Source organism: Ostrinia furnacalis, unplaced genomic scaffold (genome assembly GCF_004193835.3).
Source record: "Ostrinia furnacalis isolate ACB-3 unplaced genomic scaffold, ASM419383v2 OfSCF7452, whole genome shotgun sequence".
NCBI classification, from domain to species: Eukaryota; Metazoa; Arthropoda; class Insecta; order Lepidoptera; family Crambidae; genus Ostrinia; species Ostrinia furnacalis.
This window is the reverse complement of record NW_021137691.1, coordinates 38,726-65,429: the sequence shown is the minus strand read 5'-3', so window position 1 is coordinate 65,429 and position 26,704 is coordinate 38,726. Positions and strand designations below refer to the sequence as shown.

The window sequence follows — 26,704 nt, the reverse complement described above, 5'->3', positions numbered from 1 at the left end:
GAAGATGATGTGGTTCGCGCATTTCATGAAAAGTTACTTCGGTGCACATCATTTAGACCGCGTGAGCTAGAATTATTTCAACACCCTGAACTGATTGAACCTGTACCTAAAAATGAGACGCACCTTCAAGTAATTTATGACGGTGACGTGGGATTAGTGGGGCACTGGAGTTGTATTTATTACATTAATGGAATACTGCGTGTGTACGATAGTCTTGTTGGTGTTCTAGGAAAATCGCAAAAAATATATGTAAAAGCCTTGTTTCCGTATCTATCGGAGTCATGTATTCAGTTTCCAAGTGTTCAGCGACAACCGAATACTATTGATTGTGGTTTGTTTGCCATTGCTTTTGCCACCTCTTTAGCTCGGAATATTTATAAATACATATATAAAATTAATATTCATACATAAAAGTACAAGGCAAAATATCGGGAGAGTTTAGGCTCCATTCACCAGGTGTATAAATTGACATAATAAGTTTATTATATTTGCTGCTACGGAACCCTTTGTGCGCGAGCCCGACTCGCACTTGGCCGGTTTTTATCTTCGTAAAGTTTTAATTATAGCTTAATAGTTATTAATTTATTTTCCAGTTCCAAGTAACCTACAAACTAGAGCACGAGCAGCCCAAATACTCCACAATCGGTCAGCTGCCCAATATCGATGACTACCCCGTGTTGAATGCGACAGCCACCACGACCTTCAGCGCGAACTTCCTCAACGACTGTGGTGTGGATGGTGTATGCGTCAGCGATTTGGTAGTCGACCCTGTGCTACATCTTCCTAAAAGTAAGTTCTTGAGATTGTAGTCAGGGAGGGTCTTGTGTTATTAATCTTGTATTATCTTTAAGTACAAGATGTAGCATGTACCTACTGCTGATGCAAACAACACATAAATCAACATTTGTAAATCTGATTATTATAAAAACATCGTTTTTAAAATTATCTCCCAACTTACCTATCATCTGAAAATTCAGAACATTGCCGAATAATAATTCACAAGTGATCTGAAAGAAATCGGATTCATATCGAATTTTCTGAAAATATTTCTTAAGGCAAGAGACTATGTTTGGGACTTAGTGCTTAGCGCCAATTCTGTCAATGCTTACAGTCTTGAAATTATAACTAAAATCATGTTATTTACTTTATCAATTTCAGCTGAAGGCAGCAATACTTACGCACTGAAACTCGGCCAGGAGGAGGAGATCCAGCTGTCGATAGCAGTGGACAACTATGGCGAGTCGGCCTACGAGGCGCAGCTGTTTGTCAACCACCACGCCAGCCTTCACTACATCGCTATCAATATTAGTGTAAGATATACATACACCTTTTTATGACATGAGAACTAAACTTGCCGGAAACCCAACTTTTGAAATAAAACCTATATTGACTTAACTTTACGAAAACCTAACTTAACAAATACCTAACTTAACAAAAACCTAACTACGGAAACCTAACTTAACGAAAACCTAACTACGAAAATCTAACTTATCGAAAACCTAACTGCGAAAACCTAACTTAACGAAAACCTAACTACGAAAACCTAACTTAACGAAAACCTAACTACGAAAACCTAACTTAACGAAAACCTAACTACGAAAACCTAACTTAACGAAAACCTAACTACGAAAACCTAACTTAACAAAAACCTAACTACGAAAACCTAACTTAACGAAAACCTAACTACGAAAACCTAACTTAACGAAAACCTAACTACGAAAACCTAACTTTACGAAAACCTAACTTTGAGAAAACATAACTTGACGAAAACCTTACTCGAAAACTTATGTTTATGAAAACCTATTTTCCGAAAACCCAACTTTCTTTAAATGTGACCTAACCTATCTTTTCTACATTACATACATTCGAAAACCTAACTTTGCAAAATCTTAACCGTTTTAATAAAACCTAACTTTACGAAAACTTAACTTGAATTCCTTCACCTACAACAAATTAAAATATCATCCCTGTATTCTTTATTATTATAGTGCCACTACTTATGTTTTTCAGGACAAACACGTCATCTGTACGAGCGTGAACAAGACGACCGTATCATGCATGCTTGAGAATCCATTCAAGAAGCAGCCAGCTGGTACACCACCTATTACCATGAGGTTCGACGCAAAGGCTCTGGAAGACAATGAACCCTCTGTGGTGTTCACTGTCTGGGCCAACTCGACGTCTGATGAACTGTACCCTGGGAAGACGCCGGCGAAAGTGGAAGCACTGGTCATAAAGAATGCTGAGCTTCTGATCAAGGGGTAAGTAAAGATAGATAGCGGCACTATGAGCTAAACCGTAGCGATTACAGGGCAGATATGTACCATCCTAGACTGCATCCCACTTAACATCAGGTGCGATTGTGGTCAAATACCTGCCTTGTTATGCATAAAAAAAAAAAGATTCTTAACTTGTTATAATAGATGTTATTTTACAACATTAACTACTTAACAGTGATGTGCTATACGTTGGATCTACTTCGCTGATCGCACCGACGATCCGGTGAAGGTCGCGGGAAGAATCGCAGGATAAGGATAAGGGATACGGGCAGCGCAGGACCAGTCGTTATGAAAAGCCTTAAGGGAAGCCTTTGTCCAGCAGTGGACGTCATTTGACTGAAACGACCGATGTTATATGTTGGAAGTAAATTATAGTAATTGATATAATGACCTGATGAAAAAGTCCCAATGATTTGTTACTTCCATGACAGTTTAGTCAGGTTTGTCATCTCTTTTATTTGCTATCATGGTTACAATTTCATTTTTACTGTTTCAGTGCCGCACGTCCCGAGCAGGTGTTCTACGGCGGAGAAGTGAAGGGAGAGTCTGCAATGACTCATTTCGACGACATCGGCACCAGGGTTATGCATACCTATCAGGTAAAGTCAAATCTTTTAAACATAATCCCTGATCCAATGTTTGAAAAGTATCATGTTAGTGTGCATCGTAATCTTCATTTTTGGTCGTTTGTAAGTACATACATAATTGGAAAATTCTTACATAGAACATGTTGAGCGTTATTCTGACGATAACAATGTCAAAGGTTGTCAGGATCTCTGCTGTGCCTGTAGACAAAATTACATGGTTTCAGAAATGCAGAGCACTCACTTTGTCTTGAGAGGCAAGTCATTCCAAAGCAGTAATATTTGCTACCAACTTTTCTTCGATAAAAAGCTTGGTAAAAACGAATACAATTTCACGGTGAATTGAAAAAAAAGTGAAGTCAACGGCTTGATCAAAAGTTGTCGGCCATTTGGTGTAGTGGTTCAGAGCGGACTACTATGCCGAGAGGTCCCGGGTTCGATTCCCGGCCGGGCAGAAATTGAAATGATGAATTTTAATTTCTGTGACGGATCTGGGTATTACTATGTATAATATGTATTTTAAAAAAAAGTATATAAGTAGTATATCCGTTAAGCTAGCACCCATAACACAAGCATTAAGTTGCTTACTTTGGGGCTAGCTGGCGCTGTGTGAAATTGTCCAAAGATTATTTATTATTAAAGTTTATCCTTGCAGGTGTTCAACGAGGGCCCGTGGCGCGTGTCATCTGTACAGGTGGTGATCTCGTGGCCGCACCAAGTGGCGGCGGACAGCGCGCAGGGCAAGTGGCTGTTATACCCTGAGGATGTTCCCACGGTTGATGGCGAAGCTGGTAAGAAGAGTTTTAACTAGAAAACATTTTTTCGTCTTTTTGTTCTTCGATCTTGTGTCCCTAACGTGTCTGGACAGCATGAGGAATGTAGCTCAAATCCTCTATTTGCCTCTTGAGAGAAGGTCGTCTTCTTGAAGTGAAAACTAAATTGCCTGATAATGTGACAGTTGAGATTACTGTGGTCAACTGTGTAAGAGTTTATGAGCCTCTTAGCCCTAGCATTGATCATAGCTCATTAGTATTAAAAAATAAAGTACTCTCTTAAACAACTCATAGTATGTGTCTGATTCACATATTTTAATCACAATGTTTTTTCCTTACAGATCAAAGCAATGGCGAATGCTTTATATCCGAGAATCAAATAAATCCATTGAAACTGACGCCAAGGCCTGGTGTCCCTGAACCGTACTTAGAAAATCTAGAAATGGACCCATTCCTAAGAACAGGGAAATTAAGTGTCAGCTCTAGTGAAAAAGAACACAATGAAACGAAAAGGGTTTTCGAATCTTCTAATGCTTTTGAGAATAAGGTCAGAAGAAGAAGAGAAAGTGACGTGGTAAAAGCAGAAGCGTACACAGATAAGGACGGACAAAGAAAACAAGTTGTTAATATGGTATGTATGAATTAAATTTTTAGTCAAAAGCTAACTTTAATTTTACACCATAAAAAATAATAATCTATCTATGAGTATGAGTATCTACTTCTCCTTGCATAGCATAAAAACTAATCCTTCACGTGTAATATGAGAATGTTCCACAAAATATTTTCTTATTTGCCATCCTGAAGAACATGTTCCCTAATATAAGGCCAACCAACCTTTCATTTAGGCAAGCTATTTCTTCGAATTGTCAATAACCCATTTAATCATCTTCCAGAACTGTCAAAAGAAGACGGCCAAGTGCATCCAGTTCCAATGCGTCATCTACCGACTGGGCCGCATGCAGGCTACCACCATTACCGTCAAGGCGCGTCTGTGGAACTCCACTCTAGTTGAAGATTACCCTCGCGTCAGCCACGTCAACATCGCCTCCACTGCGTACATCGTTATACCCGAGCATTATAATTTACATCAGAGCAAACACCACGATGACACTGCTACGGTAAGACATCACTTTTTATCATCATTTATTGTATTTTGTGCGTGATCTACCAGCCGCATGCAGTCATCAACGTCACGGTCAAGCCACGCTTGTGGATCTCCACGCTGATAGAAGACTCTCCGCGTGTCCAATCTTTTTCTACAAATATTTTTTCGATACCTTTGAAGGCATATTAGCCATCAGAGGAATGGGGCAATGTCAGACGCCTGTCTGATGTGGAATGTAACTTTAGATGTTGGGCAATGGAATCACTACCCACACCATAGAAGAATAATGTTCTTCCAAGAACTTAAGAACTTCAGATGGATGGCAGAAGCCATGTTAATTCCGTTGTTGAAGGACCTACAGAAAATACTCTAATATTTTCTTCCTCTTTCAGGTGGAGACGGTCGCTTACCCCGACCTTAAAATAAGCGAGCCTTCAGAAGTGCCTTTGTGGGTGATCATCCTCTCAGTGATCATCGGACTAATAGTGTTAATCCTCCTCATCATCGCGCTTTGGAAGCTTGGCTTCTTCAAGCGCAGTCGGCCAGACCCGACCCTGTCTGGCAATTTGGAGAAAAACAACCACGAGTCAAGTCCCTTCATAGGGAGGGAACGGAACAGTATTCGATAGCTGGAGTATTTCATGGTGCACGATGTGCATATTTAGTTTCTGGTGCACAAAGGACTGAAGTGCAACGGATTTTAGAACGTTGTGTACATATTGTGTTGGATTGTTCGGTTTATGAGTCTAGGTTAGGGAACAAAGTTGACCGCAGAGGGAAAAGTGGAACAATGACGTAACCTTACATAAATCAACTTTACAGAGTTATGATATCATAATCTTCAGTGTATCTAGTTAACACCGTACAGTGCTACATGACCCATTAACCGGTTCGTTGTATAAAAGAAAGCTCAAAACTGAAGCATAGATTTATGTTTGTGATTGGTGGCATCTCAATATTTGACCACCAATCAGGCTTTAATCTAGTCTTAGGTGTTGAGTGTCATTTTACGCCTTGAGCTTGTGAACACTGTAAGAGATCATTTCGATATTTATAGGTTTTGATCAAATTTGTTCCTTGTATCTAAACGTTGTATGTAATATACAAATAAATTAAATATTTTGACTGTGATGTCTTCATAGAGGAAAATTGTGCGTATGTGATGTTTTAAACAGTCGTGTTTAAGTTGTTGAAGTTTGCACGAGCCCTTGTATTGAGAATTTTATTATATTTTTTTCTATTTGCATTTCTGTAGAGATTAATGTGGACTACGCGAGTTAAATGATTGTTTGTTTATATATTCGAATGGATATATTTCTTCTGTAAATAAAAACTTGTCTTTTTTTCTTATTTATGCGTAGTTAAGTGCCTACTTAATCGACTAGATTTTTTCCTAGTCACATTATGAAATAGTTAATTAATATAGTTAGTAGTATTTAGATGAAGATGTTTTTTGCATCTAAGGATTTTAAATGGTCACAAATGCAAAACTAGAATCCTTATTGAGCACTTTTAAAGTCATCCAAAAAATATGGCACAGGCCTGAAAATTATCTTAATTATGATTTAGGGACTTTCTTTTAATAAAAAAACTTATTTTTATATTTGAATTTGCAAAATATGTTCTTATTGTATCCAACAATGTCAGGTTTTTTCACTTTCATTTTAAACGGAATTATTCTCTAAAAATAAAAGCAAATAACAGGTACAAATAAAGATTTATTGTTATTAACATTTATAAATATCAATGATAGAACTGCACTTACGTACTTAAAATATGTACTTTACATGTTAAAGGTTCTCGCGCAAAAGTATACATTTAATTATATTATTAAGCGATGTAAATATGTTTCATACCTATGTACTACTAGATTTTCTACTAAATTACCTACTTACATATTGTTAGAAACATTATATAAAAATATCATAAAACACTGCCACTAAGACTTAATTAAAAGTATAACAAGTTGATGTCGTCATACTTAATATTTAAATAAATTTTGGCTATGATTTTAAATACTTTTAAACTGACTGATTTTCCATAAGTTCATGTTCAAACATTAGAATCACAATAATAAGCTTAAAAAAATTAAAAAGCACTATTATAACAAAACTAATATCATATGATATACAAAATTTCATGTCTTATAATATTTAATTTTATTAACATCTTTATTTCTGTAACAATAATTCAGGTAAAAATTAATTTCATAGAAAATATATTTTAGTACTGGTTGTGATGATTGCAGTTTCCTTCTACGTTCTTAATGCATAGTACATTTTTACGTGAAATAAAAAGTGCCATTTCGAATGCAGTGGTTTTATTTACTTCTAATTATTACCTACACAGTATACACAAACTTATAAAGTGGATATATATTTTTTTAATATTATTTATATGTTCCTCCGACAAAAGCACATCAAGTTGGACCCCAGTTTTAAAATTTTAACTCTATTTGCAATAAATACAAAATTTCATTATGTAGTCTATTAATTCCACTTTTTTTAATTCATTCTGACTCAGTGAACTCTACATTTGATTTATTATTGCATTTTTCATCGATACAAAGATTATTAAAATACAAAAAACCTAATTTTGTTATACAAAGGACTAGTTACTCATTAAATACCTTATTAATTACTTACAAACACGCCCACTTATTAAGCTTAATAAGACATTTTGTAATAGTTGTAACCTGAAGCTGAGGTTTTCTGAAAAAAAGAATGGAATTAATTTTATATGTAAGTATTAAAAACAATACCTGATAATTTAAGAACTTACTTCTTTTTTCACAGAAGACCAGCAAAATGTACATAGTGATTGGTTTTTATGGTCAATTTCATTCTTTTGAAGACACGGTTGCTCCATGTCACCTGAAAGAAAAGTGGTTTGAAATTTTGCATTAGGTATTTAAAGTTAAGAACATTTTCCATCAAAAATTTTTGATGGTACTTTTACAATTCTAGATATATAAAATTTGTGTTGCACTACAGCCTTATTTTCTATTACAGCCTTATTTTCTAATTGATTTAAGTACCTATATGGCGTGGATAAATAAGTGGCCGTTAAATATTGTGAATAATAACCACATAAAGCTATCCAATGTTTTATTAGCCACATTTCGATCCAATTTCCTCTAGTCTACCATGAATAAGGGCTCTTTCAAATATAAGACGTTTTGCGCCAGACGTTAGTTGGACCGTACACGGTACAATAAAAACTACTCGTAGTAAGTAAGTAGTTAGTGTGCGGTCATATAATAAACCCTCAAAACGTCTATGCAAGAGCGCTAAACCGATATTGTACTTTATCTCACCTGTGTAAAGTTGGTTATCGAGGTGCGTGATGTAGCTGCCAGCTAGACGCAGGATTTCGATCTTGCTGAGCTTCCTCTCAGGCGGTTCCGTCGGGATGAGCAGGCGCAGCGTGTTGAACGCCGTATTCACGCTGCTTGGAAATGTTAAAGGTATTTTGATAACAATTCTATCAGTTCAACTATTCTAATGAAGAAAAATTACTTTGATCATTTAACTACGTATTAGCACATTAGGTTAAGATTTATAGAAATGGAAATAAGTTTTGGTAACAACTCCTCAAACTAAAAATAACTTAAAATTGACTGCAAAAAATTACATTACTGAACATTAACAAAAATTGTTTTGAAAATAATATTTCAAAGAATACTTTTAAGTATTGACACTGAAACTGTTCTGCTAGGAAAGCTCAACGGTTGTTTTTAACCCGTTTTTGGGTTAGGTATTATCTGGCCCACCGAAAATCTGGTCCGCGGACCAGTTGATAACTTTTTAAAATACTAGTCTTCATCTCGTCCGAAGGTATATTTAAGCACGGGCCAGATAATACCTGTAAAATCACTAGGGTATAACTCGCCCAATCTATATAGTGAGATTTAACAATCTGTTCTTAGTTAAAGGATTCGTGATAAAATAGTTGAAGCTTTTAAAATTTTAAACTACGTAATGACTTAGGCCCAGTTTTTTGATCATAGTTAAAACAACTAATTGTTAAATTTAGCTACTAATGGTTAAATATGAACAAAATGTAAACAAATAGTTAAAAAATGTACCAAAATTCAAGCTAACAAGTGTTTCTTAAAGATTTTAATGGGAGTTCTTGATAAACTGTTCGGTGACCGGTGCCCGACCCGGTCGTAGTAATATTATGATCAATTTTATCGACAAATTCACACTGTAATAAAACATTTTATTCCTACTATTAAAAATTGCAGTTTTTTAGTTTCTGTGTCTGGGTGTGATAATTAATTTAGCAATATCTTCCGATTACAGCCTATTAGCATAAAAGTTAATTCGTTCGACAGCTATAATAGGCAATAATTGACCGTTTGTTAGTCGTATACCTCGAAATCAAAAAATCCTTGTAGCTTTTCACCTATTCGCATTTCACCGTGATAGCGTTTTTTGTTGTAGCGTGTAATATCGGTAGTATATTTTGTTACATTTTTAACAGATTTTTACAACAGTAGCATATTTTGATGTAGCATGTATTATCAATAGCCTATTTATTAAGGGCTGATTTTTCAATCGTCAGATAACTTTTAACTGAAGAATAAGTTTGGCACATGACAGTTTTAGTATGGGAAATATGTCAAAATGACAAGGTTATTCTTCAGTTAAAAGATATCTGACGATTGAAAAATCAGCCCTAAGTCACATATATTTTGAATATATTTTTACAACAGTAGCAAATTTCGATGTAACAACAAAACTATAGAGGTATAGTGCTTAAAGGAAATATCGCGATATGTAATAACGCATTACAAACAAATACAGGGTGGAAACGATAAGTGATCTCACTCGATTATTTCTAAACTATACAAGATATCAATAAACTAGTTACTGATCCTGAAAGTGCTTCACGAGCTCTATCAAACGATATTAATAATAGGTTACAGAATAAACTGGATCTATCCGAAAATTCAATGTTTCCAACTTCCATACATTTGGTAAAGTCACATTATTTTAAAAACTACACATGATATCGTAAAACTGACTACTGATTCTAAAAGTGCTACACAAGCTCTATTCAATGGTATCAATAATAGGTTACAGAATAAACTGGATCTATCCAAAAATTCAATGTTTCCTTCTTCCATACATTTAGTACTACCACAGCCATGACACTCATATCTTAACAATATTATAGCAAGTACAGCCTAAAACCAATGTTTTCCATGAATAATTTTAAATGAGAATACCATTTACGAGTTAATTTTAAGAGTTTATTATTAAATAAAAAAATTACACTTCTAATATTGTGTGGCTGGCATACATTTAGTATGGAAGCTGGAAACATTGAATTTTCAGATAGATCCAGTTTATTCTGTAACCTATTATTGGTACCGTTTGAAAGAGCTCATGAAGCACTTTCAGGATTAGTAACCAGTTTTTCAATATCTTGTATAGTTTAGAAATAATCGAGTGAGATCACTTAACGTTTCCACCCTGTATATATCAAGGTGAAAAGCGACTACAGTGAAGACAGGCAGGAAAGTAAATCTACTATGAATTTTTTAGACAATTGTAATTAGCGATCAAAAATTATACTACAAGAATAAAAACCTATTTTCGGTGGGCCAGATAATACCTAACCCTTGTTTTTATATTGTTAGTGCTCTAATTTCCCTAAAAGACACAAAAAAGTTTGAACGCCAACAAAAAGCGACTCCTGCACTAACTTTTGAGTTCGGTCCCTTTCACGAGCGTTTGCTTGACACCTTTGTTTTGCAACTGGCACCACTTCTCCACAAGAACTGGCTGTTAAACATTGTTGACTCCAACCTTCATCGTTGCACTGGTAGTTTAAAAAGTTTTCCATAATTAAAAAATAAAAAGTTTACGCGGGAAAATTGACAGATTCCATTAACTTGTTTAAACGGCACCAAAAAGTTTTCGTGGCGAATTACCGATTCTCTTTAGTTTTAGCGCTGAAAAATGACGCGATGCAACCAAAAGTGGGATGCGTACTAATCCGTGTGTGTATGTGGGGCTACTAATAAGTATCCCGATGGATATCGCTCATGAAGGAGTCATTTAGGAAGAACAGCGCGCGCCACAGACCCGGCTCTTAACCGATAATTGTATAAACAGATGGCTCCCGGTTCAGCAGGGACGGACTTAAAATTTCTGTAAATGGTAAGTCAGTACGTTTAATTACTATTTATGGATGACGAAACGTTAAGCTAAATACTGTACCATTATTATTTATAAGCAGTTTCAATAGGCGTGATTTTGGTGCAAAAACATAATCTGACGTAACGCCATATAGTTGGCGTACGCAGAAGGTTCGTATACCTGCCTAAATAGACCGAGTAGAAACAAGTTAATAAATTCTACAAAACTAAGGCAGGATCCCTAATTTACATATTTTATTAAAAACGTTTCCCATGATCACTTAAATCAAAAAGACACCAATACCTACAACATTTAAAAAAGATCGGAGTGTTTTTATGACTGGACGAGCATACCAGTTTTTAAGTTAGTTTTTTTAAAGGTCTTGTTTTATTGAATCCGAATTTGATCGAGAAAAAAATATCGTTAACACTTCGTTACTTCATAATAATTATGTTAATTAATTTATTCTATACTTACTACGTAACTATTAACGAAAATGTTGATTTTCTTTAAAAAATTTAAAAACTTAAAAGTGATTATTGATCAAAATAAATACATATATCTGCATCCAAAGTGCGTCCCTGCAGTGGCGAATGGCTTACATGTCATCAAGAATGTAAAACTCGGTTTGCTCCCCCGTGCTTTGTCTCTGTTTGTTTAAGCTAACTACCGCAATAAATATTTTTAATGACTCTGATGACTTTTCGGCCAATCGGACCCCTTGTTATTCTTACGATGCGCGAAGTGACTAAACCAAACAAGACAAAGTAAGATACCAAGGCCCTGAAAAGTTGCATCTATCATGGACGGACATTCATTATGTTATGATGCAATTTACGCAACTTATTACACTTTTCGAGCTACAGGTAGATCTGAAAAAAAAAATGTGGAGAAAAAAAAAGAAAAAAGTGGTAGGTACCTATAGTAAAAAAGCCGTGGAGTTTAGGTGGATGAAAAAGTTTAAGTAGACTTAAAATTTTAAATTAGCAGGTTCCTTAATGAAGATTTTTAAGTGTGATCAATCTATTTTGTTAGATTGCAGAAATACGAACGCGATTAAGATTAAAAACTACTCATAATAACCTTTATGCAAATGAAATAGAAAATCACAGTGGGTGAAGAATAATAATAAATTTTATTTCGTATCGTATCTATACCTATTAGGTACAGAAAGTTTACAATCGGGTGCTTTTAAAGTACATTAGAAACATTTACCCTTCCTTTTAACCTTCATAGTCGGCCGTTTGGTGTAGTGGTTCGAATCGGACTACTATTCCGGAGGTTGCGGGTTCGATTCCCGCACAGTACAAACATTTGTGTGCATGAACATATTTGTTTGTATTGGACTGGGTGTTTTCTATGTATAATATGTATGTATTTACAAAAGAAAAAAAAAAGTATTTAAGTATGTTTATATCCGTTGTCTAGTACCCATAGTACAAGCTTTGCTTAGTTTGGGGCTAGCGACGCAGTGTAAAATGTCCAAGGATATTTATATTTATATTTATTTATATTTAAAATATTAATATTTTAACTTTGTACAAGTACCAACCCTGGTCCGATAGGATACCATAACCATGAACGACGACTATAACTCTCTCAACGAGCCCTTTCGCCGCATATTCGCGTCTCAGGGGATGCGAGCATTTCCGTGGGAACTCCACTAATTGGTTAAATTATACGACTTGGCTGGCGGCCGCGCTCATTTGTATTCGTGAACAACGAGGTTCACATGTACGAGTAACAATGCGTGTGCGCCGTGCGACGAAATCTCTTGATGAGCTTCACAGCCCTAAAGTTTTATGTATGTGTATCCAAGGAGTAATTAATCTGAGACGATGCTTATCAGACAAGAAATACTGGTTCAGTTCTGAGAAAGGTCAGAAGATGAGGATATAAAATGGTAATGAAAATAATTTAATTGTTTTGTATTAATATTGAAATCAAAATTGCACCTTCCGTAGGGAAAAGAGTCGTCTGAAGAGGTGAGACCGATGATATAGAACCAACAGCCAAGTGAATGTCATGCCTAGGTAGGGAAAATTCGTAGCAGCAGTCTGAACTGGATCCATTTACTTATCGTTGGATAGAGATAAAGAGAAACGGGACTGAAACCGAAACCATCAACGACACAGTCAATGTCATCAAGATAATGTGGTCCAAGATCCAGGTCACAGAAAGGAGCTATTCATCCAAACCGCTGAGTGACCGATGAGGCAATCACAATAGTGATGCTCATAGTGCTCAGGTGGAGTTGGTTTTGCGAACGACGTCAGGCCCCCTCCACCGCGCGTCCAACCGGCGCGGGCGCACCACGGCCGAGACTTTCTCCTCGCGACACCGCGGAGAAACCCCAACCAGCCCGCGCTGAGTCGCACACGCAGCCGCGCGCGAGTCGACCGTCTTCGACGCATGCGCGACCACACGATCGCTTATTATCATCACACTTCCGCGTTCGAATTACCGCTTTCGCCCCGTAAACAGTTCTCGTGCGAACGTTTCGTGTTTTCAAACAAATTTCGACATCGCTGTTGCGAAACAGATCAGCCGGTGGATGGCTGCAGTTTTCAAGACGAACAAGCGGCGTTTGCAAACGCTGCCGTGATGCCTAATCATAATTAGAGGTGAGTTGGTGCCTTTCTACTAGCGTGGTCCGTTCGGTGTTAGACGATGACATTCCATGATAAGGTAGCCGCAGTGTCTCGCAGTGAACGCAAGGACGCGACCACATGTTGGCTACCCACCGGCCACAGGTCGCTGTGCTAATTCGTACACAAAGATGCTAAACACTGATTTGATGACAGTAATCATCCATCATCCTTTGCTTGGGTAACTCACTCAGTAACTTCAATGATATTTCAGTTCCGAACTTGAGCCTCTAAACAATAGTATTTTTTTATTTGTGATCAGTTACTTAGAATACAATGGGTTTTTTGTTATCGTCTTGACAGTTCGGTATATTTAATAAACAGTTACAAGACCGGTTAGCTTTGGCCCGCATTTGCTGATCAGCTGATTCAAATCCGCATGCACAGAAGTTTGTCGCAGTCTCTTACAAAATCATAGTTACTAAGTTTTATTATGTTTTGAATAAGGATCTGAATGCAATTCTAAAAGTAATCAGTTCAACTGCTCTGAATATTATCAATATTATCAAAAACAATAAACCGATAGCACAAAATTTCATATCTACCAAGATTTTCTATTCTCTTAGCTACGGCGTTTCACAACTTTATGTAATAAATTGACCTCCCATTGTTTCAAATAAGACTTCCAGTCTTGTAATTAACGGGTCTTATATACCTGGAATATGATTATTATGTTAAACATTCCTTTAGTATCTTCAAACTATACCTACATAATAGTTTTCTACTAATAACTGTAACAGCTCTGTTAGATTAAAAGTCGTGAGAAAGGCGAGCCATTATTCTAAAACCGCAGTAATATGGTGTTAATGACGAAGATCAAAATAACAAGCATGTAGTTTCCCTCGAGTCTCGATAGTCATGCCGGAGCTGGACACAACGTTACGTGATGTTATTAAGAAATTACTGATACGGTACCTGATGAGTTCATGCAAGCCAAAATAGCCTCAATGAATGAAAAGTCACGTGTGTTGATTAATGAAGATGGCAAAACATATTATGATTCACAAGGATCTTCGGCTTTGACATCCTGCCAATGACCCATTAAGCATGCGCTACCAGACGCGAGCGCACAAATGTATACAAGAATATGCAAAACTGTTATACAGCTTGGAGGTTGTATACCTATGTGAGTCTACATACGTAGCAACGATTGAATCATTATATCCCAGAAACGAGACGTCACTATTTCATTCAAATTGAGAGGATAATTATGAGATCCTTCTGCTAATCGATTTCGATTTTCTCTTTAGATTTCCCCGTTGTACTGTTTCCTTCATTTTTCACCATTATAACTATGGTATTTTTAATCGCACTGCGCAACTTTTCTTAATGACTGCACATCACAAGGTTTTGTGTTCGGAAAACTGTCTTAATTTACTGTTAAATTTCACAATTTAACCTTCGTTTTGTACGCAACGTGTGACGTCAATATCGAAGATGTTGCATTATGTAAAAGGGAATCAGTGCAAAGTGAGCTAAATACGTGTCTACTTTCACTGTACTGTACACCTAAGTTGAAATGAGTTTGTGAATACTTTTGTGGGTTTATTGAAGTGAGGCTAGAGGTCAGGCAATGTTTGCCACTGATTATTCAAGGTCTATTCGTCTGCGTGTCGCGCGGATGCTGGCTGAGGCAAGCATGTAGGTGCCAATCGAGCGCGGGCAGCCATCGGCCGGTGAAGGCCGGCCTTTTGTGTTTGACTAAATGCCCACTGAAGATGTTACAGCACCTGTTTAGTTTGACGAACGTCTAGTATTCAATTTAGACGTGACTAAGTATTATTAAGTAGGTATTCGTTTGCATTTCACAGTTTTCTTATCGCTATCAAATAAAATGACCCTGCAGAAAGACAGCATTGACCATTCAGAAATTCAGTAATGTTTAATAATACCTACTTATTTTCTACAAATGAAACAATTTTACATCAGATAACGCAGTTGTTAGGAACTGTAGGTACATACCTATATTACCAAAATATTGTTTATTTTATACTACATTTTTACACAATTTAAATACAAAATATAAAATTAAGAAAAGAAGTCAAAGCCTTTCGAAATCTATAATGTTCTTACCTACCGACTGCTACTTAACAGATAAGCAAACCATTTAAGTTGAGTAACTGCAGAATTGAGCGGTTCGAGACGACGTGCAATACTTATCGCACCTTAATAGATCCTGTGCAATAAATATTATCTGCATCGACTTCACAATCATCGGCCGTTGAACGGATAACGCTTGAAGGCTGGGTAGGTTCTTTACTTCAGTAATTCAGCTATGAGCTAAAGAAAATGTTAATATGCATTAATAACGTATCATTTACCTACTGCTGCTTTTCATTGCCTTCAATTGATAAATGCCCGGTTTCTGAATTAATCAATGAACAATTGAACATGCTTGAGCTAGCTCATCTTTACTCAAAGATGACTTTAAAATGAAAATTCCATGCAATAAAAACCTCAATTTCAGAAACGATGCAAAAAGCTAACGGAGAGTCTCTTTTAATCCTTCTTCTGCTACAAACTTACCTTAAATTTTAGGCTCGACTATAGTAAATTCATTGCTATCAAATATACAATGTTAAATTGATTGCTGTTAAAGATGCATAAGCTGCAAGTTTTCCATATAAAGGTGCCTTCCCCATAGTAGTCAACGGAGATGAAGAAGATAGGCGCGCGCGCACAATACCCGCTGTTTGGTAAGCGGCCTTGCGCGTACAAATGGGCCAAATCTACGTTGCCCAAGCACAATTATACATGACCGACCATTATTTTGTTTAATAATTCAAACTCTTATCGACGCCATCATGAGAAATAGCGTGTTACTTCAGACCAGTTTCAGCTATTGAGGCTAGGAAAAATGTTCCACGAATAAGACAGATGATTGTGACAGAGTGGTTTGGTTCTTCTGTCCGCCTGGCTGGCTACCACCATCTTATCTTAGTAATGTTGCCGTAACAAAATTATTATCAATTTTAATAGCATTGCAGTGTTCCGGAAGTTGATGGTAAGGTAGACAGTTCCTCTGACGAGGGTTCCGTTCGGGTGAAGATCGCTTGTAATTTTATAATCACCATGTAAAAAAAGACATACCTCAAATGTATTTTGCTTCTAAGTATTAATAATAAAACGTTTTAAGTTTTTTTATAACAAGATTAATATGCTGAGTCAGATTTAATTAAATGATATTAATTATGATTTTTAAACGTCTGTTATTAATCACTGTTTATAGTTCTTCTGCTGTTTTTGTTAACAAGACGTGAACTGATTGCTGCAAAATTATGGAGACGTACCTACCTAGTTAAGTATGTAATTGCCGGTATAAAAATAGCAATGATTGAGCAACCCGATTAGTTTTAAAAGCAAATAAAGCACATGCCCAAAATGAATAAACAGCTAAATGTAGAAGTTACAAGCTACAATAGTACATTCAGCTTATTTTTGTCACAAAAGCATTTAAAATCAAAAGACTTTCGAGAAAATTAGACCTAAGCACTTTACTTGTAATTAGAAGAAAGTCGACTCAAAAAACTTTTAAAGCTGACTGCCACTTCTAGCCAATGTTCAGATTTTTAAGTTGTCTTCGTCGTCACCAAGTATTCCAATCTTTCAATGGAGTTTAGTGTGAAAATAGTACCAACATCTCCATTGTATAAAGGCCTTTTCCTTGCGCAAAGTCTTGCAAATATGGTATTCGTTCCTTTATGTTGCCTAACTCTGTATACATATTATGTGGGCCAGATGCATGTCGCTGAAGAAATAGATAGGTACCTACCTCTGATCTCACGATTTACGTGTGCATCTTGATTTGAACCAATTTATGCAGGTAATAAATTTAATTTGGTATAAAATCTAATTTGAGATGCCGAGTTTATGATTCAGCTCAATAATATTTAGGCGACTACGTAAGTACATGTTTAGTTACGAAAATACGTCAATGAGTTCTACAGCTTAATATTTTTTATTTATTTCTATTTGATTTCTGGAAGTGTTTTGTATCATCCATTTTTCATAGTCTACGAGTATTTATAAATGAGTGATGTGAGTTTCCTCGTTGCGGTCGATTACATTGGGCATGTTCCGGCATCGCAAATTAATTAAACAAAAAAGGAATATTAGAAATCTATTGTACGTATGACTAAAACATCCACTGATGAATGAGCTCATCATAATCATCTTTTGTTAACAGTCAGTGAAGTACAATACTTCGCTTTATGCCATTAATAATAGTTATAAGCTATAATTAATTTTATTAGTTCAAACAGCGTTCCTGCAAGTAGAATTGTTTTTGCTCTTATTCGAATCACCATTTTTAGACAAGATATGGTGCGATTCAAACAGATTTTATCAATATCTAAGCCCACTGCAAGCTGGAGGCTTGACTTCTACTATACTGTAATGTAATAATTGAAATAATTTAAGGGAGGGATTTTTCTTTATTTTCAATAGCCCTGTTTTCCACTGTTTCAGTATTTTCAGATTTATCCAATATTTTCTATGCAACCGTGACAGCTTAGATAGCCCCAAAAATATGTAAATGGCTTTGAGGTGGTAGTCTGCCTTCCTCGCCAATCCATTGGTAATTTTCATTGCCTCAGAAATAACTCAATGAATTTAAGCTTACTTTGTTGTGTTGTTTTATCGTATTATACAAAACATGTAAAACAATATAAAATCTCCAGACAAAACTAATACAAAAGGAATAATTAAAATAAAGTTGTTCTGATCTTTATTGGAGGAAGACATGAGGATGCGAAACAGACACCGGTCGACCTTGCATCTTTTCGGAATTGGTTCATTCCGCTCGATTAAAACGAGTTAATTGATAATTAAGCATTGTGGATTTAAGACGACTATTAAAGTTCTGAGAACGTCGGTACTTATAAATATGAATATTCATATTTCTAATGTGTAAAATGATGTTAAACTTCTTTATATATGTACCTACTCGTATTATAAAATTTTATTCCATACGAGTTTTCACCCTGATCTTTTTATTTGCCATAGGTATCGAGTAGTTAGGTATCATTTTTTTCAGTCTAGCTTACATGCTGAAAACATGTAAGTATCAGGATTCAGGATGAAGATTTGTATAATGATGATTAGAATGCATTCGTTATTAAATTTATTTAAAATTGAAAATATACTGTTACTCGTATGTTTTGCACGTATTCAACACATAAGATTATGGTTGGGTCTTCGTCCGGCTTACAGATCAGCTATTATTACCGGACACGATTAAGATAAGTACTAAATATAGAGTGAATATTTTATAGAGCGCTTAGGATTCTAAACTGTAATTAATGGCGTGGACCTACTCCACTTTGCATAGCTCGTGATTGCGAGAACACACACAATTTTTATTGCTTAGATCAGTGATCATTAACATGATTATCGCAAATCAACTGTGGAATCATTGTGTGCAAGTTTAGGGTTGGCAATGGTGTCTTTGTCCATTATTTTAGTCTTCTGTTTAAGCCATAATTAATTAATATTATTCAGTTGGCTTAAGATGCGCGCCGTGACAACTTTTATCGATGTCAATTTGTATGGGCAAAATCGATAAAATGGCGTGATAATCGCCTATCACGGCGTGCATCTTAGGCCTACTGAATTTCATCCTTGACGATATACCATGTATGTGTCTAGACCTTTCCATAGCTCTATGTTCTACAGTTATAATATAATGTATTTGCATAACATGCTGCTCTTACATTTCAAACAAAATTTTTAAAACTTGACAACGTCATCTTTGTTCTACGTTTCGGCTCCGTAGCTGCGTAGGTCATCACTGACAGGATGTTAAGTTAGAACCTACCTACCTACTTTCATTTGGTTACTGAGTGTTTTTAAAGATCTGTGTGCCTACCATGAGTTTACGTTAGGTGTGCTCGCTAGCGACTGCGTAAAAAAATGACACTTAAATGTATGACATATTGTGCAGCGCCCCTAGCGGCTACTTTCAAGAAACAAAATCTTCATAGAATTTTTTGACGTATCCGCTAGCGAGCTCACCTAACGTAAACTCATGGTAGGCACACTGAAACAGTCCAATATGACATATTATATTCAATATGACATTGTGTCTTAACATTATTTTCAAAGTTAAATAAACTATGTAATTATAATTAAGAGCATGGTATATTCGATAAAGCAATGTTGAGACGTTGCTAAGCCAACTATTCAGCCCTAAGTTGAATCATGCATAAAATGTAGAGATTTACGAGTCGGCACAATTTGCATTATGTTAGCGGATCTTACAGATAAGGCAAGGACAGTTAGGTATAAAAATAAACAATCATTAACTTTTAAAATTATTAGTCAATATGTTGGTAATCAACACCCATCGTGATACAAAACGGAAGATAATGGAAAGCTCAAAATGTCTGTACCTGAGTAGATATAATTCTAATAAAACGAATATAACTTACAGACTTATCATAGTGAAGCTTGAAGATGCTTACCTATGTTTCAGTGGTAGACTGTACCCATCTACCACCTACCTTACCAACAAATAGGACACGTCGGTGGTGATAAAAGGAAACCCCGTAGATCTTGTTTTATTTATCGTTCAAATAGTTTGATTCATTATAAATACAATATGTAATTAGGAACCAGTCGGTAAACATTTGTACCTATTACACATAAGATTTGATCAAATCTGTTAATCGATTTTTTGTTTCCTTGACTATATCTAGCTTGGTTTTGTTACAGGGCTAAATACGGACATGGGCGTTAGAGGCGGCGCGCGCCTCTGGCTTGCGCTCGCGCTGGTGGCGGTCGCTTGGCCGCTAGGCCTTGGGAATTCAGGTAAGCGAAACTTCAGTTTGATATCAAGATCCTTTTACCAATCACATCTGAAACCTCTCTCTCGTTACTAGCAAATAAAAAGAAATATTTATTATTTACATTACAAAATACGAGTATTCACCAAGCCCAGTTGAAGATCTGAGACAAGGACATATGAATGATATTACACCTAGAGCCGGAGCTAATAGCATTTATTAGTTTTTATTATAAAAATATTTACTGATTTATGGTTATAATTGCTAAGGATAAAGTTTTATTATTTATTTTTAATACTCAGTCGCCAGATGCTAAATTAAAGGCGATTTTAAGATATAATCTCGGCGATCCAAGTCACAAAACAGCTATTGCTTCATAATCTCGTTTAGCAAGTATTCATTGCTATACTTGTTCAGTGCGGCGCTGACATATCAGGCTGAATAATAAATCACCTTACAAAATGATTAATGCACTGAGTAACCTGAGCTAATGTAACAGATGTCAACAAGTTTATGTTGTTGGGATACACGCGGATGTGATGTGTGGACACTGTTATAGATAAGGTGTGTGTGGGTTTGACCACAAATAAATAGGTACTGCTCGTCCCACTCGCTGGTATAAAGGGTCACGTAGCATCACTATGTGCACTTCACTGGGTACTTTTTACAAATACTTAGTTTCAGCAATAAAAAGTTCATGCTATTGAAAGTTGCACAATTTTCAATAGGTACAATGAATGAGACACGCACTTTGATATCACTTTTATGGTAGATGTTATTCAAAAGCATAGATTGAAGATGTTTTGGTTTTGCATCACTGGTTGAATATCAATTTAGACCGGACATAAATGGAAATCCCATCCAATAAATATGCATTATCTTGAGTTTTTGTTATATTTGAAATTGAAAATTGCATATACCTACTTGTAAACACTCTTCATCATTGTCATTACTAAGCGTAGGGAACAAGGATGTGGGCTGGTCGCTTTGGGTTTTTATTGTCACCAGCCAGACTACGTGAGCTTCAGTCACGAGTCGTGCTGATCATGACAGCATAATAAATTAATACCTACATGTTTGTGCGGATTCACAAAATAATGTACAAAAGAGAGACTTTTAAAGAAACAAGCAGGACATAGAACTAAAAAGAAAGAAGAAGATGTTACACTTTAAAATATTAACGATTTTTGATACCATAACGAGCATTCTAATGACAGTAAAATCACTATAAAAATTGATACATTTAAAAATGAATTTACTTTTTAGATAAATTCGTGGAATCGGCCAGTGACCTCTTCAAGAACTCGTATTCGCAGTTGATTGAGCAGCCATAATGAAAACATTCCTGTTTATTGATTTTAATTAAAAATTAATAGGTGCAACATCAATAATAAATTAATTATCTTAAGCGTGATATCGTGACTGTTAATATGTTTACAAGATACTCTACATTGCTTAAAGGGTAATTGATGCCATGATTTTAGCAGGTCTAGAATAAATTCAGAGCACGATTATCTACAGGTTAAAATATTTAAATTTTTATCTAAATCACTTTTCACTTAGTAAAAAAAGAACATAAATCATGAAGATCTAGAAGAGTTAATTAAGAATAAATTTTGTAACTGTTAATTATATACTCCTTGAACTCCAATGCATCAGCTATAATTTGCTTAATGGAAGGTTCACACATACGCATTTGAAGATCTGTAATTTATCACGGACACTCGAAATGTTTGATTTAATTTTCTAATGAATGATTGCGGCATTGTTCGAAGACAACGAATCAATGTGCTTCAATGCCAGTACTTAGTTAATCCATTCGGCGTCCATGATCTGCGGTGGAGTTACTAGAATCATCAGTATCATTCAGTGAATCACCGAAATTGCTGATGGAATACCTCCGTTTAAGCTGGTATTTCTGGTTCCATAATGAACAGCCGCTGAATGTAGATACCGCAATGATTTCGTTATCGGAACGTTAACTAAAATGACAGGCGAATTTGTTGGAGATATGACGACTTTTTTGTCTCTCTCTGTGAATTATGCTGCGTTTACACTGCGCGGAAATTAGCCAAGTCAAGTCAAAAAAACAGTGGAGTGGGGATGAATTATGAATGAATTTCATCCCCACTCTTCTGTTTTTTTGACTTGACTCAGCTAATTTCCGCATAGTGTAAAAGCAGCATGAGGATGGCCATAATCATCTCAGCCATAATTATCTCAGAGGCTTTATCGGCGAATGATATCTGCGAGTAATTTGATTTCAGACAAACAGTTATTTGATAGATTTTAACAGGTAATCTAACGGAAATTGCACTCTTAGATCTTTGTTCTGCAACATGCATTGTGTATTGCCTCATTTAAGTTTCTGGGGCAACATCCTTGCCTCATTACGTTGGATTATTTCTTGCATTAAGTAAACGCTTAATTAAGAGATGGCACAAATCTTTGTGTCTTTGTCTGTTCGCACGCAAAAAGGTTACGGTCCCGCGTCGTTGGTTCGGAAAGTGATTATCTAAATAAGTCCGTCGTTAGCGCGGCCTTCAGCCGGCTTTCACTGCGAGACGTGCGACGCGCGACGCGTCCGGGAGCGCGCCGTGTGCGCAAGCATGTAGGTAGGTAGACACAAAAGAGTAACCACTTGTCTGACAATTCAATTCGATAATTAAGTTTTCTTCTTAATATCGTGTGGGTTGTTAAAAATGCGGTTAAAGTCATACCTCAGGAACTAGAAGTCAGATGTTTATAAACCACCACAAGCGTGGTCATAGCACGACCTGACCGATCCGCATTTGTCTTTGAAATTACAAAGATATATTTATTTTGATTATCACCTACCTGCTTAGAAATATAATATTTACAACCACATAATTTGTGTGTAAAACTTATAAGCTTAACGCTGTATTTTAACAGAATCTAAGATACTATTGCCTGTTTTCACCATCAATCCCTAACTTATAAGTAACCCCTATGTAAACAAAATTCCTGTTATTTGTTACCATAGGGGTTAATTAAAAATTAAGGATTGATGGTGAAAACGGGCATAGGTCTAACTAAATAAGTCTCAAATGGAAACAAATGCACACCAGCAGTTGATGGCTTAACTTGCTATAAATATTAAGGTTGTTATCTAGTAGCTGACGTATGGGCGTAGTTAAATATAGATGGCTCATTTCAAAGGCTAATTCGGTCTACAAAACAATCACAATTAGCATACGGCCTAATCAATTATTTCACAAGTTAAACAACACATATTATAATTAGGTAGTTGTGTAACATGTGTGAAAAGGTCCAATGCACGAGAAGCTTAGCGATAGTTGGCGTGGAAATTAGGGATTTACAGAAAGAAAATTCAAGGTTTTTCATAGAATAAGAGGTGCAAAATCTGCTAGTGTCAGTTTGTGATAAACAACCACAACTGTCCATGGTATTCGCGTGTATTTAATCTAAATCAATCGATGTCTTTAATAACTAAACCTAATACATTTGCTCTAAATACATCACAAGACAATTTGCAGTTTGTATCAGGAAGTGTAACAGTCTCAGTCCACACATGACATTTGCTGGTAAATATCAAACATATCGCGGATATGGCATTGCCCGCGATCAATGACCGGCAAAACGATTTGCAATTAGTCCGGTGGTCCATTAGCCACATGCCTTAAACTCGCCAGCGACATTTTGATGAATGTCGACTGGACAGCGCTATGGCTTGAAATAATTAATGGGTAGACTATTTTATAGCCTGCTTTATGGAGAGGATATCGTCTTTGTTATTAAAATATAAATGCATTTTTCGATGAAATTTTACATTAATGATAACAAAAAATAGGTTACTCGAATCAAGTTTAGTTACGAATCCTAGCGATACTGTTGCTCTTTTGAAACGTCTTGGCATTTCCGATAAGCTAACTTAGTTTTTAAATAGTGTGCATTTCAAGCGTTTTAATTTTGACTCTAATACGTTTAAATATTTTTTAAAATAACAGCCTTGACCCAACGGAAGCGGAAGCGTATCAAGGCCGCGGGGAAATGCTCTGAGTATCGTGACTAGAGCGACGCACGCGCCTAAAATGTCAAGATCTTGACGTCACGTCAAAGCGACTCGGAGTCTATGCCCGAGATTTGGACGATATTATGACGTGGCAAGTCATGATCCTATCCGGTCTTAGATCCTTGTTGCTATTGTTAATGACCACGATGGATGAATAGTCATTAAGGTTCCAAGAATTCCATCTGAGTACCGTTTAGGTACCAACGTAAATGTTATTGTACTACTATTCGTATTCGACATTGTCTAGTGACTTTTGTAATTTTGAAAAACCCAATCTTGTTGATTGGTTTTCGTGCCGTATTAAATGGATATACGAGTATTTTGCCCATTAAACACAATAGATAAATTACAGCCAGATTGATAGCTATAATAGTGAATGATATTAGTAGGAATTACCTATTTGAAAAAGTTCAATTAGGTATTTGCACTAAAAATAAAGTCTAAGTAAGGCATAATTTACAACTTTTTATGACTCTTATTAAATATTAGAGCTTCAACTTTCAATCAATACGCCACTTCATCAACGTGGATTACATTAGTAGGTACGGACATAAATTCATTTAAAGGGATCTTCGATTGCATAATGAAACACGATTCAGATGCTTACCGGCCGATACGAGTAATTTAATCAATTATTAGTTAAATAAAATTGATTGCTCAGTCTTACACAACGTTACTTGTTATTTACATGCGTGTTTGTGGGGGTTGTTAACAAGGCTTAATGCTTCCTCATTGCATTTTTACTCATTGACTTAAGAGTTTACCACGATTGATAATACTGTTGCCTACCTACGACACCATAGAAATAGTTATATGTTTTGCATAAATTACTAATAGTCCCGTTTACACCTACAGCTACCTAGTCTTTGTCAGTTTGTGTGAATTCACCACAATAGTCTAGCGTTCGAAGGATTCGAACTATCGATTAAAATAATTAGATTAAGTTTAAATACGCTGTAAATATTGATTGTCTTCTAGTATATGTCTTATTGGGTTGTTGGTTGTCCTATTAAATAAATAAATAAATATCGAATCGGCAGTCTATAGGTACAACTTTGAGCTATTACTGCCTATTAGGTGCTGCTTACCTATTATGTTGCCAAGATTTCTTACAAATTTATGAATTAGCAATTCCTGAAATGTATTCGGTTCTCATTTAAATTGTAATTTGGACGTCTTATATGGAATCCAACCACTTATCAACAATAAGAAGCAAGAAAAAATAATTACACGAAGCCAATCTAGTTTTTCTCTTGATCGCGTGATGACCCGTGATCTCATTCCGTCCTAAAAACTTTTATTAGTGCAACAACTAAATTTGTATTATATTAATCGAGATGACGATACCGGATCTGCTTTTTTTGGTACCCAACGGAACCTTTTCATTATGTGGCAATTTTGTTTGAACGAAAAAAGGTTTAGGTATACTAATATCCTGTAATTATTGGCCACATCAATTGTGTTCGAATAAAAAGCTTGACTGAGACCAATTAATCGTATAATCAAAGATTCATGCCATTTATAACTTTGAATTAGTTTTACATCACACAGACTGTGCACAGACGAACTATTCAATTCAGTTATTTTTAATAAAATAACATTGACGTGACATTTGTTTTTCTTTACAACTGGTAATTTCTATTTTTATTCAAGTTTTATTTAATAATACCTTACCGTTTGGTGTTAACTGAAAATAATAATTAATATTTTTAATAACCGGTCAGAGATAGTTAATACCACGATCTCTGAAGTCATAGTAGTCCAGTCAATGAATGCTTTAACGCGGTGTAGAGAGAAATCCCTGGAACACAATTTCTGACCTCGGGACTTTATTAAGACTAGTCAGGAGGTGAACATAGTAAAAGTCCCCGCCCTTAGCCCTTGAGCCGGCGGGGAGAGGGGGGTTTAAAGGTACCACTTTTCGGTTTTTCGCTTATTCCTCGGAAACTATGCGTCCTAGTGACATGGCTACTATGAACCAAAAAAAGCTTATTCAATTTGCTACCGGTGAGACATTCAAGTTTTTCTATATCTTGTATAGTTTTCGCGGCATCTGCTCTAGAAGGTCTGTAATATTGGAAATTTTTATTTTGTCTTACATGTTCCCATCAGGAGAAAATCGACTAAATCAACATTAAGCAAACATTATAGACATGCGGGAGCATGTTAAGCCTAGTTCCAGGGAGGGAACTGCATCGTGCGTATATTTAGACGAACTAATTGGAGCCCCTTTTGACTCCTCATCACTCAAAAAGCACTGTGCATTAACACTTCAAATTAGGCTCATGTGTTGAGACTTGCAAGATAAACATTAGCTTCAAATTTCA

General features: G+C 35.9%; 3 protein-coding genes across 5 annotated transcripts in view; 2 read left to right on the top strand and 1 right to left on the bottom strand.

Moving 5' to 3' along the window:
* Positions 1–6,830, top strand: part of mew (multiple edematous wings) — a 96,169-nt gene extending 89,339 nt beyond the window's left edge. For both annotated transcript variants that reach the window (XM_028320787.1, XM_028320788.1), the window contains 8 exons: positions 594–789; positions 1,159–1,310; positions 2,011–2,261; positions 2,776–2,878; positions 3,519–3,654; positions 3,978–4,267; positions 4,530–4,754; positions 5,134–6,830. In XM_028320787.1, coding sequence (XP_028176588.1) covers positions 594–789; positions 1,159–1,310; positions 2,011–2,261; positions 2,776–2,878; positions 3,519–3,654; positions 3,978–4,267; positions 4,530–4,754; positions 5,134–5,370 — 1,590 coding nt within the window. In that variant the 3' untranslated portion in view covers positions 5,371–6,830. The remainder of the gene's footprint in view (positions 1–593; positions 790–1,158; positions 1,311–2,010; positions 2,262–2,775; positions 2,879–3,518; positions 3,655–3,977; positions 4,268–4,529; positions 4,755–5,133) is intronic.
* A 280-nt stretch (positions 6,831–7,110) lies between these two features.
* Positions 7,111–10,890, bottom strand: LOC114364586 (transcription factor 15). 2 transcript variants are annotated; one of them, XM_028320789.1, is made up of 4 exons: positions 10,458–10,890; positions 8,058–8,191; positions 7,523–7,614; positions 7,111–7,452 (listed from the first exon to the last, which is right to left on the bottom strand). In XM_028320789.1, exons 1-4 carry the CDS (start codon positions 10,595–10,597, stop codon positions 7,408–7,410), a joined length of 411 nt encoding a protein of 136 aa, XP_028176590.1. In that variant the 5' UTR covers positions 10,598–10,890; the 3' UTR covers positions 7,111–7,407. The 2 variants fall into 2 exon arrangements, with proteins under 2 accessions (XP_028176590.1, XP_028176591.1); XM_028320790.1 differs by having other exon boundaries at positions 8,058–8,188.
* A 2,333-nt stretch (positions 10,891–13,223) lies between these two features.
* Positions 13,224–26,704, top strand: part of Duox (dual oxidase) — a 45,362-nt gene continuing 31,881 nt past the window's right edge. The window contains exons 1-2 of the mRNA XM_028320784.1: positions 13,224–13,517; positions 20,253–20,348. Coding sequence (XP_028176585.1) covers positions 20,267–20,348 — 82 coding nt within the window. The 5' untranslated portion in view covers positions 13,224–13,517; positions 20,253–20,266. The remainder of the gene's footprint in view (positions 13,518–20,252; positions 20,349–26,704) is intronic.